General features: G+C 34.1%; 1 protein-coding gene across 2 annotated transcripts; it reads left to right on the top strand.

Moving 5' to 3' along the window:
• The first annotated feature begins 173 nt into the window (after positions 1–173).
• Positions 174–12,250, top strand: LOC111000195 (transmembrane GTPase Marf). Of its 2 annotated transcripts, XM_045629095.1 has the most exons (16): positions 203–327; positions 529–564; positions 847–1,147; positions 1,687–1,813; positions 2,166–2,328; positions 2,885–3,115; positions 3,753–3,860; positions 4,371–4,521; positions 4,953–5,116; positions 5,806–5,958; positions 6,342–6,549; positions 7,181–7,413; positions 7,974–8,144; positions 8,734–8,930; positions 9,702–9,908; positions 10,298–12,250. In XM_045629095.1, exons 3-15 carry the CDS (start codon positions 946–948, stop codon positions 9,901–9,903), a joined length of 2,310 nt encoding a protein of 769 aa, XP_045485051.1. In that variant the 5' UTR covers positions 203–327; positions 529–564; positions 847–945; the 3' UTR covers positions 9,904–9,908; positions 10,298–12,250. The 2 variants fall into 2 exon arrangements, with proteins under 2 accessions (XP_045485050.1, XP_045485051.1); XM_045629094.1 differs by lacking the exon at positions 529–564 and having other exon boundaries at positions 174–327.
• Positions 12,251–12,649: the final 399 nt, after the last annotated feature.

Raw genomic sequence — 12,649 nt, 5'->3', positions numbered from 1 at the left:
AATCATACATTTCAACAATCAAATCCGCCACTTTAGAAAGGTTTAAAACATTTTTATATGGCATTTATGTCGTTAAGTTTGGAATAAATGTTTTATTTAATACAAATTATGATTTGTATTAAATAAAACATTATCAAAGCGCACCTTATGAGGTGCGCTTTGACAGTAACATTAACTGTCATCCGCCGACTATATTACTTAGAACAAATATAAATTGTCTAAAATTAAAAAAAAGTAAATGAAAAAATTTTCAGGTTCTTAATTTTTTGCCGCAAAATAAATTTTTGGTCCCTAAGAAACTGTGCAGAATGCCATTATAGAAAAAAGGTAAGTCAAAAACAATAAGTGCTTCTTCAACTTTCTGCAAAAGTAACTATTCCTGAATTTCAGTGTAGACTTTTTCAGCGGCTGTCAGTTGTTTTACGTCTAAATTGTATATTGGAATTATTAAATTGCATTAAGTGAAAAAAACATAATTTTACAATAATAATTACCTAATATTTCACGCGGCTGCTACTGCATTTGCAGTGATGAACGTTGGTTATGATGCAACGGGATGATAAGGTGCCTTCTTTTTAGGTGTTTTGCTAGCAATGTCTTTGGTTCGCTTTTTTAGCCTGCTATATTCACAAATTCCACTCATGAAGAACACCATTGCAACACAAATGCTAACATAACCTTATATAAAGTAGATCAGAATCAATCCAATCAAATATTTTACTATTATTGCTATAATTGAAATGTAGGTAATTTTTTGAAACTAGCAGGGACTTTCAAACATCACAGAGCACCATTTTCATCTTCATCATGCACAGTATTTTTAGTTATGCTTCTTTTTTGTTGCAGTTGTACCTGCATGTTATGTGTATGTAGGAGTGACTTATCTATAATATTGGCATTGCCGTAAGGTACAGCTAACGAAAACCGTGACTATTTCCTTCCCGTATGGCTGCTTATGTTAATCGAACGATGTCGATGATGGCCGGCGATGGGCCCCACAACGTTGCAATGAACAATGGCACAATGCGTGTAAATGTGGGTAATGTGGATTCACCTCTGCAGATATTTGTGAGAGCAAAGAAGAAGATCAATGACATATTTATTGAGATTGATGATTATGTCAAGGATGCAGTTACATTTATGCATGGTAAGTGCTTACAAATAAATAAAAAAATAAAATTACTTAAAAAAAAAATGTGAATCACATCATTATCTCATTATATGAATTAAACAGCCATTGTTAAAAGTTAATATAGCACAAAAATTCATTTTAAGTTAACAATTTAATTTTATGATATGTTTTGATTTTTGATATAAGACAGGTTTTGCGTAGTAATTATATAATGTAAATGTTCAGAGCATTATTATTACATAAAACAGAATGAATGCTTCTTTACTGTTGAGGGGTGATTCAATCTATTCCATGATGCCTTTAATACACACCAGATGTTAATTTTCCTTATAAAGATAAATTTTTGGGGATTGTCAAATGGCATTTCAGAAGAAATACAAGTGTTATTTTGTGACTATGAAGACACGACACGACAGAAGAATACTAGAATTATGTGATTCTCGTTAAAAAACAAATATACTTTTGAAGGTGTTACCTTTACTTAAGGCCCAATCTTACAATTAATAACAGTCCGTCATCCAATGCCAAAATATAGTTATGTTTTAAATTTTCAGCGGTCTCAGGCGACAATGGAATTGCCACACCTCAAGATGTTGCAAACGTTGAAGCATATGTCAGTAAAGTTGAAGCTATACGGGAAGTACTCAAACGGGACCACATGAAAGTAGCATTTTTTGGAAGGTATTATTTATTAATTTACTACAGATAATTTTGATTCTGTAATGCTCTATCTCTTCACTGGAAACAGCCACATAGTTGTTAGTTTCCAAAGTTCAAAATTTCAAAGTTTTCATCAGTTCCAGTATTACTAATGGGACCGGAGAGTAAACTAAGGTCATCTTTTAAATTGTGTAACGATAGACCCATTTATAATAGATACAAACGTTTAGTTCCTGTCGTTAAAAAATCTTCACATATTCAACAAGTATCTAATAATAAGGTTGTATTGAGACAAACCTAACTTAGGACAGCCTATTTTACCTTTAGTTAAATATGAACAGAAAGGTTACATAATTTTTTATTCCTATTTCAGAACCAGTAATGGCAAAAGTACAGTGATAAATGCAATGTTGCATGATAAAATCCTGCCGAGTGGTATCGGTCACACGACTAACTGTTTCCTTCAAGTCGAGGGCTCAGATACAGATGAGGCATTTCTGAAGACTGAGGACTCAGAGGAAAAGCATAATGTCCAGGTATTATCTACTTACTTCTGTCGAATAATTTTTCTGTTATATGCTACTGATACAGTGCGCTGTCATAATAATTAGATTATACATATAGACTATGTTAACTTCTAAAGAAAAATGCCATTTTTTAATTATCATTAATTAATGTTTTGTAACTTAGTAATGTTTGATTACATAGTTCTTAACAAAGCTCATTAATACTTTATTCATTTTTATTTTATTTATTTGCACTTTGTTACCATAATATACAAAATCATACATACATCATACAAAAAAGCAGGTTACATAAGTTATTAGGCAATGGGTGGCCTTATCACTAACAAGGGATTCCTTCCCGGCAAGCCTAATATGGAAAAAAAAACACATGGAGGGTAAAGTATAAGAAGTGCATAATTAATTAACAAAAAACAAACTCAAAATTAATATGCTACTAAAACTAAAATTAAATTAAATAATACTGTATAAACAAAAATGTAAAAGTTTGTCCAAAGGTTAATGGAGTAACAATTAATATATAAAAGTTTTTACATAAACTTGAAAACAAATTAAATTTTGTTTCCAGTCTGTCAGTCAACTGGGCCACGCATTGTGCACTACGCGTCTCCAAGAGTCATCGTTGGTCCATATCTATTGGCCGAGGGAGCTTTGCGCATTACTCCGTGATGACGTGGTGCTGGTGGACAGCCCTGGCGTGGACGTTTCTCCCAATTTGGACGAGTGGATCGACAAATACTGTCTGGATGCTGATGTGTTTGTGCTCGTGGCGAATGCAGAGTCAACTCTCATGCTAACTGTGAGTTCAAAGTATTCGCTATGGTTTTACGGGTTTTCTAATCTATGATAATACTATTAATCCAATATTATAAGGAACGTTTTTGTATGTATGTATGTATACTCTGATTTTTAATTCCGTAGAATTCTGACAGTTTTCATTTATTGACATGTCAGAGATTACAAAAATTTTTGGCCGGCCACATTTTTCAATTTCGATACGCGTCTGAACATATGAGTCTATATCCATTTTATTTGTTAGAGAATCTATTTTATTAAGTGCGGTGCTCCACATTAAAAGTACTTTAAGGCGAGTGATTATTACGTCCCTTTTACAAGACTATGTCAAATGTATAGGAAAGTTTTAAGACGCTGAAGGTCTACAAATAAATCTCTTCTCTAATATTATTGATGAAGTTTACAATTTTATTTAAAAAATCTAGTCCGAGTTGGTAGACTTTTCACTACGAGATTGGTATTTACGCGTGTGAAACCGCGGTGCAATGCTAGTAATTAATACAATTGTGACGTTTTTATATGCATTCTCTCAATACTCTCTATAATAAAATTTGAAATAGAATTAATTAATAATATAATTTTCATCCCATAACATATAATTTCCACAATTTTGCTAATGTGATTATGATAATTATTTACAGGAAAAGAACTTTTTCCATAAAGTATCGACGAAAATATCTCAACCCAATATATTTATATTGAACAACCGATGGGATGCTTCTGCATCAGAACCAGAATTCTTGGACCAGGTTAGCCTTATTACAAAGTTATTGAATAGTTAAAAGAGTACCAAGAGTTTTTTACGCCGGCTTATTGATACCTGTCTATCTTATGTTTCAAAATAAACATATTTTATTTTACTTTAATCTGAATTTTGGAAAGTTGTCGATTTGAAATCCTAATTATAACTAATAAAAAATATATTTTCTAAAGTGATTTTGATAAACTGAGTCATTAAGTTATAAAATATTTATTTCAATATTGTGCCTACATGATTAAGATAAATGTATTGAAGTTTTAATATGGGTTAGTTTTGTATCAACACTCATATTAAATAGTCGTGTCTTGAAAAGCCTCGTTACTCTCATTACATTACTCAGTACCTTAAACTTACGAATACCAAATAAGGTACAATATACGGAATATAATATTTTTTTAAAATAAAAGGTAAATAGTTTTCTTTTAAAGTAAGTTAAACATTTGTATCAAGAAAAAAAAATGTTTTCGATCAATTTTTTTTAGCAATATTGGTTTTTTAGGTGCGAAGTCAACACGCCAATCGTTGTGTGGATTTTCTTTCTCGCGAATTAAGAGTTTGTTCTCCAAAAGAAGCTGAAGAAAGGATTTTCTTCATCTCCGCGAAGGAGGCTTTACTCACCCGCATGAAGGAGAGAGAGAAACCTGTCTCTTGTAAGTCAATTTGTTTTCAACCAGATTTTATATCGCTTAAGCTACTTCAATATGTCTGATAAAATATTAACTTACTATTTGTAGTAGGTATATATTTTTCCCAATTTACTCTTGATAATTTGACACTCGTTAATTTTAATCTCTCGCTAATTTGACATCGTTATTTTAAATCACTTGATAATTTGACACTCGTTAATTTGAATATGTCAATACTTGCACACTCGTTAATTTTAATATCTCGGTAATCTGACACTCGTTAATTTTAATGTCTCGATATTTTGACAGTCGTTATTTTAAATCACTTGTTAATTTGACACTCGTTAATTTGAATGTCAATACTTGCACACTCGTTAATTTTAATATCTCGGTAATCTGACACTCGTTGATTTTAATCTCTCGATATTTTGACAGTCGTTATTTTAAATCTCCAGCTCCAATCTTAGTCGAAGGCCACCAAGTGCGCTATTTTGAGTTTGTGGACTTTGAGCGTAAGTTCGAAGAATGCATCAGTCAAAGTGCGGTGCAGACAAAGTTCGCGCAGCATTCGCGGCGAGGGAAAAATATCGCCGCTGACGTCATGGCTGCTTTGGAACAGGTACGAAAACTATTCCTACTCGTGAAATCATTATACAGTTAAAAAGGCTAAGGTTCTATATTTTACGTTTTATTAAAAAATAAATATTTGGGATGGTATTTGCAGTATTATAAATATTTATTAGATATATCAATCAAAAGAATTGATCGTAAGACGCCATTCTTTGTAATATCTTGTGTCCGATTGGAATGATTTTGGGTACCAATTTTATTTTAATCTTATTTTATAAGCAATACATGGAATGATTAATATTCGTAATATTCTTAGTTTTTTTTAGTTTTTATGTTTCGCCTATGTTTGTATAAACTACACTTACAATAGAGGAAAGGTATTTAATACATTGAAAGTTTTATTATAACGCATCAAGTTAAATAAAGTTTATATAAATATCACAAAAAAAATATTTCTACATATTTAAAGAGATGGATGTTATTTTTATTTTAAAATATTAACTATGCTAACTTCAGGGGGTCGGTTTTTTGAGACGGTGTGCGCGCGCATCTTGAAAATTCACTATCATAATTTTTCCCTAACTCCTAATATGAGATTTTAATTCTGCTGAGTTTGAGTAATTATTGTCTTGAAATTTATTATTTTTGTGGATTGTGCCAGAATTTTTGATTGTATGTCTTGTATTAGATTGTATGTATCCAACCAAAGCAGCATTAAATTTTCTTAAAACCTCAAAGATCTACAACACAGCGTGCAATATGAAAGCAACGAAAGTGGAGAAGCAGAGGATTCTGCAAGAACAACTGACCTGCATCGAGGAGCAACTCACTTCTATCACTCGGCAGATGAAAGATAAAATTGGAAAAATGGTGGAAAGCGTTGAACACAAGGTGAGTCCATTTAACAATAGAGTTGCTTGTAAAAACTATAAGAATATATTTATAATAAACAATAATAATTAATAAAGGTAAATTATAAAATTGTACATATATGTCATTATTTCATGGCTAATAAAGGCACAAGTTTATAACATAAATAAAATTTAATCAAAAATAAAACTGCATAGTAAAAGTCAAATAAATTAAAAAATGAATCCTACTTCAATCAACCGGTAATATAATTATGATATACTAATCAGTTTTCGAGAAATTGACTGACAAACATACACTGTAAAATTTGCAAATGTTGAAAAGCTAAATAAATTATTGTTCAATCCCAATATCACATCTGAACTGATTGATTATAAAACGTCTGAACAATTTGAGATATGCAGGTATCGCTAACGCTGAGCCAAGAGATCCGTCGTTTGTCGGCATTGGTCGACGAATATGACACGCCCTTCCGCACGGAGCGAGCTGCCTTGGAGCAGTACAAGAGATCCCTGCACAGACACGTGGAATCCGGCCTGGGATCGCGGCTGAAGAAGAGACTGTCTTCTGACATCGGACATGAGATGGACGAAGCGCAGAAGGAAATGGCCGGTGAGCATGATAGGAAGAATGTCACGTTTCTTTGCGAGTATTACTAACGTTTGTGAGCGGAGGTATGCTTCTAGCGTATATTAAAATTGATACAATTTTGACCGCAGTTGTGTCGCTAGGATTGGCATAATTTATAATTTTCTTGAATCATTCAGATAGAAAAGTGAAATAACGAACTGTGTTGTACTCTGATTTTTAATTCCGTAGAATTCTGACAGCTGTCATGTTTTGACATGTCAGAGATTACAAAACTATTTGGCCGGGCATATTATTCAATTTTAATATTGAAATTGAAAATTTTAAAATTCTAAACTATTCATTTTATTTGTGAATTTCTCCATTTTGATAATTACATTCCTTTGCATTAACTGTAATAAACGCGCAAGTAAAGATTACACTTTCTTTTTTTAAAGGTTTACTAAACCTAGAAATATTCAGATTTTATTTTTATTGCCCTGTAATGGGTCAAATTTGTCCCATTTTCCTTTCACCGAAAAAATGACATTTCTGACATTTCATAGCAAAGCTTATGAAATGTCAGAATTTTACGCAATAAAAAATCAGAGTATAATTTATATCTCATAAAAATACAAGTAAGTTTTCCGTCTTTATATGTACGTTCCATCCCCAGATGGTATGTACAACATACTGCCAATCCACAAACGAGCTGCCGCGGCCAGCGTCATAATGCCTCATCAGCAACCGTTCGAAGTTCTCTACCGCCTCAATTGCGACAATCTCTGCGCCGATTTTCAAGAAGACCTGACTTTCCGATTTTCTTACGGTATCACGGCTATCATACAGAGATTCCAGGGGAAGAATACGAACAAAATCGCCTTGAAGAATCCACCCCAGTATACACCAGTAAGTTTTTATATGAACAAATTGTGATAACATTGTCTTTGTGTTTTGTTTAATAGGTTAGAGGCTTTTAATTTTTTTTTTAATCAAACTATGAGATGAAAGGTAAATTTATAGGACATTTAAATGATTGTCTTGTTTATTTGTCAGATTTAACATTTATTTTCTTTATCATATTATATGCTTGAACATTTTTGCTAACTATTGGTTAGTTGAATAGAAAGTGAGCTGGCTATGAGTATATATATATATTTTAAGGGGAGCCTTCAAGTACTACGTAACGAATTTTGGAGTGGGGGGGGGGGGGATTATACGTTATTTTTAATATTATTTATTACTCCGATACTTAACTTCACATAAATGGTAACTTTTTAAAAATTAATCACTGGGTGGTAAGTTTTAGGTAAAGCACGAAACGTTTTACTATTGGGTATAGAAAATCATTACGCGTTACATTGGGTCAAGAATCTCCAAACATTTCGTGATGTTAATACTTGAACGCTCCCAAATGAAATACTGTGTATTGGAAATCATTGTTGTAAATCACATTTTCATTAAAACAGATGCCACCGACAATCGGTCCACCCGCCCCCAGTGGGGAGTTGTCGCGGATGGGCAACGGCGGATCGGTGGTGGGGCCTCTTAGCGCTGAAGAGTGGTCCATGATATCCAAGTTCGCCCTCGGAGCACTCACCTCACAGGGCACTATGGGCGGACTATTGCTATCTGGATTGGTAAGGACACTGTTATATAAGACTTATAGGATCCAGCAATCTGTTTATTTATATTTCACGAATCTCGTGAGGCGAGCTTTGTGAAGACTTGTTCCGAAATATTTATTTTTGGTTATATTTTTGCGACAGTATTCTATTCTCATTTTAGAAGTAGAATGCTTTTTATGTTATTACTAGCTGCAACCGCGAACTTCGTTTCTCCTTGGTGTGATTTAATCAGCCTACATTTTTAGAAACCAACATGGTACATTTCGATATGGAGAGATTGTTCGGTTTTCCTGTGATTTTTTCTCTATATAAACCTCATAGTTCATAGTCATAAGTTTTTAATTAACAAATAAAAATTAAGGTAGATCGTAGAGGGGTGAAAATTTAGGGTTGTCTGTATTTTTTAATGCTGTATCATAAAAAAAATAGGGGTTGATTAAAAATAGGGGGATGAAAAATAGATGTCCGATCTCAGACGTACCCAATATGCACACAAAATTTCATGAGAATCGGAAAAGCCGTTTCGGAGGATTTTAACCACAAACACCGCGATATGAGAATTTTATATATAAGATAATATAAAATGTTAATTAATTTACAGTTACTGAAAACGGTCGGTTGGCGCGTAGTAGTGGTGACGGGCGCCATATACGGCGCGTTGTACGCGTACGAGCGTCTCACTTGGACGGCGAAGGCCCAAGAGAGATTGTTCAAGAAACAGTACGTGGCGCATGCTGGAAAGAAATTGCGGCTTATAGTTGACCTCACTTCGGCTAATTGCAGCCATCAAGTACAGCAGTAAGTCTATTGTATATATATTGTGAGATACGTCATGTATTTTGTTTTATCTTGTTTCATTTGAGTGTTAGTTATATAGTTTCTGTCTAATAAATAAATAAATATTGTGAAAACATCGCGAAGAAATCACTATCAATGGAATCTCTGTATCGTCCTAAATGTTGAGGGGTACGATTGGTACAGAAAAAGTCATTACAGAAGAAAGTTTTATTTATTTATGTTAACTAACTCAGTCTAACAATAATCTTAACTGATATTGATATCTTGGGAAGAGGTAGATTTTTTAAAGTGATAACTTATGGTAGGGTAAGTTTCGTTACGTAACGCGTTACGGCACCAGTCTGATTAGCTTGCCTTTCACTCACGCATACAGACTTCTCTCTCACTCTAACCCGCAGCGCTAACTATATTCGGACGCTTTCCCACTTTCTCTCCACTCAGTGTTTAGTGTGCGTTTAGGCATTTACAGTTGACAGTGAACTTTGTGGAACCAGCTGCCGACTGAAGTATTTCCGAACCAATTCGACTTAGGGTCCGTCAAGAAAAGAGCGTACCAATTCTTAAAAGGTCGGCAACGCACTCGCGAGCCCTCTGGCATCGAGAGTGTCCATGGGCGGCGGTATCACTTAACATCGGGTGAGCCTCCTGCCCGTTTGCCCCCGGTTCTATAAAAAAAAAATACTATCACCGTTTTTACAAGTGATTAGAAAAGACGGCAAACGGGCTTTGAAGTTTTAACTCTTTCCCTGCTGACTAAATGTGAATTTACAGAGAACTGTCGACGATGTTCGCCCGGCTCTGTCGTTTAATAGACGAGGCGACAACCGAAATGGACTCCGAGCTGACGGAGGTCCGCGAAGCCATCCAAATGCTGGATGACGCCTCCACTTCAGCCAAGAAGCTGCGAAACAAAGCCAATTATCTCTCGCATGAGCTGGAGCTGTTTGATGACGCCTTTCTTAAGTCTAACTAGGATAGGTGAGTTAGTGTTATATCATTTTGTCTGTGGACTTACTGGACTTAATGTCCTATTACCCCTAAATGGGGCGTCCACACACTCTTCATCTCTTTCAGTCTTGAGCCACGTATTTCAGCTCGCTCCAAGTCTTTCCAGCTCTCTTTGCCTCATCTGCTGTAAGAGGCCAGGATTGTATTTCTGTCAAATCATTAGTCCACTCTTCCTTTTCCGGGTGGTGCCTTCCATTGACCAGTTCCTTGCCTGTTGATAGTCTAATATCACTTTCTTTCTTTTCCATATCTCTTTGTGTTGATTTAATCTTTCACTGGTTTAAGAAGACGACATTATATTACTGAAAGCAATTGTTCATGGTAAGAGCAGGACATAATAATCATATCTTACATTTCAGTAAGAGAATGGTGAAGGAAGAGATACTCGGGTTGCATTTCGCTGTAATGGAACACCGATTGTGACGTCACAAGAAAAATCGCTATCAAGGAATAAAATTGGCTCTTACTATTTTGAAAAAATCTAATTTTATGACGAGATGTTTACGTTTTAAAATTTTTGCTAGAATTAGGATCTCTTCAAAAAGAGCCTACTAATTTTTAAAGGCCGGCAACGCACTCGCGAACGTCGAGAGTGCGGCGGGGCGTTACTTAACATCAGCTGAGCCTCCAGCCTGTTGTTACAAAATTTCACTGTGCTCTTTGTATTAAAACTGAGAAATCGGTGTTCTATGTAGGTTTAGTCTAAATCTCCTGAAGAGGGGCAAAATTAGGTTTAGGCCGCACTGTGGTTTAACCGCTTGATGATACGTGTAATCAAATTAGGTCTAGACTTTTTCCTAATATTTATTTTTCCCAACCATATCGATTGGCTAACCTTTGGCGCAGACGTGTCAAATACAAAACAAACGTGACGTTCGCTTTCGAATAGTATTCGTATAGTAAAGAAACAGAAAACTGTTGGTTGGTTAGTTATCGTAGTAGAAAAAATCGAATAAAGATCGTTGGAAAATTCTTTGGAATCAAACATTTGACGTGCGTTCCAGTATGTTTAATAAACTATACGAATTGTATGGAAACTGGTTTAACTGCTAAAAACATAATCGCCTATGTTTTACCATCTTTTCGGCTATAGTCAACGCATTATGAACTCACTCAGTGCGAGACAGACAGATTAACTATATCTGTCTCGCTCGCACTTACAGATCTTATGGAGAGTAAGAATTGTAAAGCTGCATATCGATAACGGGATAGTTAGATATATATGCTATCTTAAGTATTAATAGGAATCATTTTCCGCTATCTGAAAATAAAAAAGTTGTAAGATTTCTTCAAAACCACAAATAAATAAATTCTCCATTGTGCGTATTGCGTAAAGAACCGAAAGTAATATATATTTATAGAAAAATAACAACCCTTATTCGTAACGACCAATCAGGAGTCAGAGCGCGTACGCACATAAGTGCACGTGCGTGCGTGCACGTTCTACTGTCAGTGATATTTATTATCCAACGACTATTTAAAAGGCGTCGACTTTAATATCATAATAAAATCGCGTGGTTTCGTTGCAGTGCGGTCTAAGCGTTAGTGGTGAGTCCACCAATTTGATAGAGTATAGACCGAGAGTCGAAGCTGGATTAATGTAATATTTATTCAAAAAGCACAAGAGTCGGTGACCGATTTCATTGAATGCTTACGAAAATATATTTTTTTAATAATCAACAAATATAATCTACGTTTATTGTATGTGAGTTTTATATTGTATTAAACGTCCATATAATTCTTCAAATCACTAAACTTAATGGTATTAAATGGGGTTCACGAAAATGTATTAATTATTTTATAGGTAATTTTAGGAACACCAAAAATAAAAATACAATATTTTCAAATTTGTATTTTTTTGCGAAATAGGAAGACTTTTGGTGTACAAACGTCGTATATGTATCGTTTAATACAAATAAACTCACGATGGACAAATTCTAAAATATTTAATTTATATGAAATGGTCACGCACTCATGTCCTCACTGTATAGTTCATGTGAATTGTTATTTATGCCGCTTTGTAGTGAATCATGTGTTGGTATGTTTGTCGTATGAATTATGTTGATTTGTGTTCAAGAAACGCATGGAAATATATTTCCAATGCCGTTTATTTTCTTATCCAACTATTTAATTAAGAAGTTATTGTTTCTTTTATCCTCACTTATGCTGTTCTAAATAAACGTCTCCTGTCTGAAGAGGATTTCAAAAGAAGATTTGGTCATTTTTCGTTTGTAATAGTTAAATTTTCCTTGCGTTTCTATTGGTGCTGTAAACACGTGAGGTCGCAGGCTAAAAAGCTCCTTTAGTTGAATCTAGGAAATACAAAAAAGCTTTTTTGAACTCGAATTTTTTGCTATAAGACTGCGTTCATTGGAACAAGTGAGGTGGGTTTAGGAAATTTTCAATGAAAATATATTATTTTAGATTTTTTGGCTCTTTTAAATGTAGCTAACACAAATTCGAGAAAGGTTGATTATGACGTTTTTCTTTGTTTGTGATTATAATTTTAATATTGAAATTAAATAAAAATGTTTTATATTCGGTTCCTACTATTCAACGTAAATAAAATATTTATTTATTTACCTGTATTGAACAAAAAAATGACGTAGAAAATAACATTTATTGTATGGAAAACATGAGCAGCGCTTCGTGGGCAGATTTGGAACTAAAATATTTCGATATTTTAGTTAGCTAAGGGTGCAGCCACAGAC

The sequence above is a fragment of the Pieris rapae genome, chromosome 8 (assembly GCF_905147795.1).
Source record: "Pieris rapae chromosome 8, ilPieRapa1.1, whole genome shotgun sequence".
Classification (NCBI taxonomy): Eukaryota; Metazoa; Arthropoda; class Insecta; order Lepidoptera; family Pieridae; genus Pieris; species Pieris rapae.
Note: the sequence above shows the minus strand (reverse complement) of the source record. Positions and strands in the feature narration are given on the sequence as shown.

Excerpts from the sequence above, each read along its gene's own strand:
- LOC111000195 (XM_045629094.1), top strand. The coding sequence starts at position 946 with ATGGCTGCTTATGTTAATCGAACGATGTCGATGATGGCCGGCGATGGG. Across the intron at positions 1,814-2,165 it reads AAAGTAGCATTTTTTGGAAG|AACCAGTAATGGCAAAAGTA; the intron begins GTATTATTTATT and ends TTCCTATTTCAG. Across the intron at positions 8,931-9,701 it reads TGCAGCCATCAAGTACAGCA|AGAACTGTCGACGATGTTCG; the intron begins GTAAGTCTATTG and ends GTGAATTTACAG.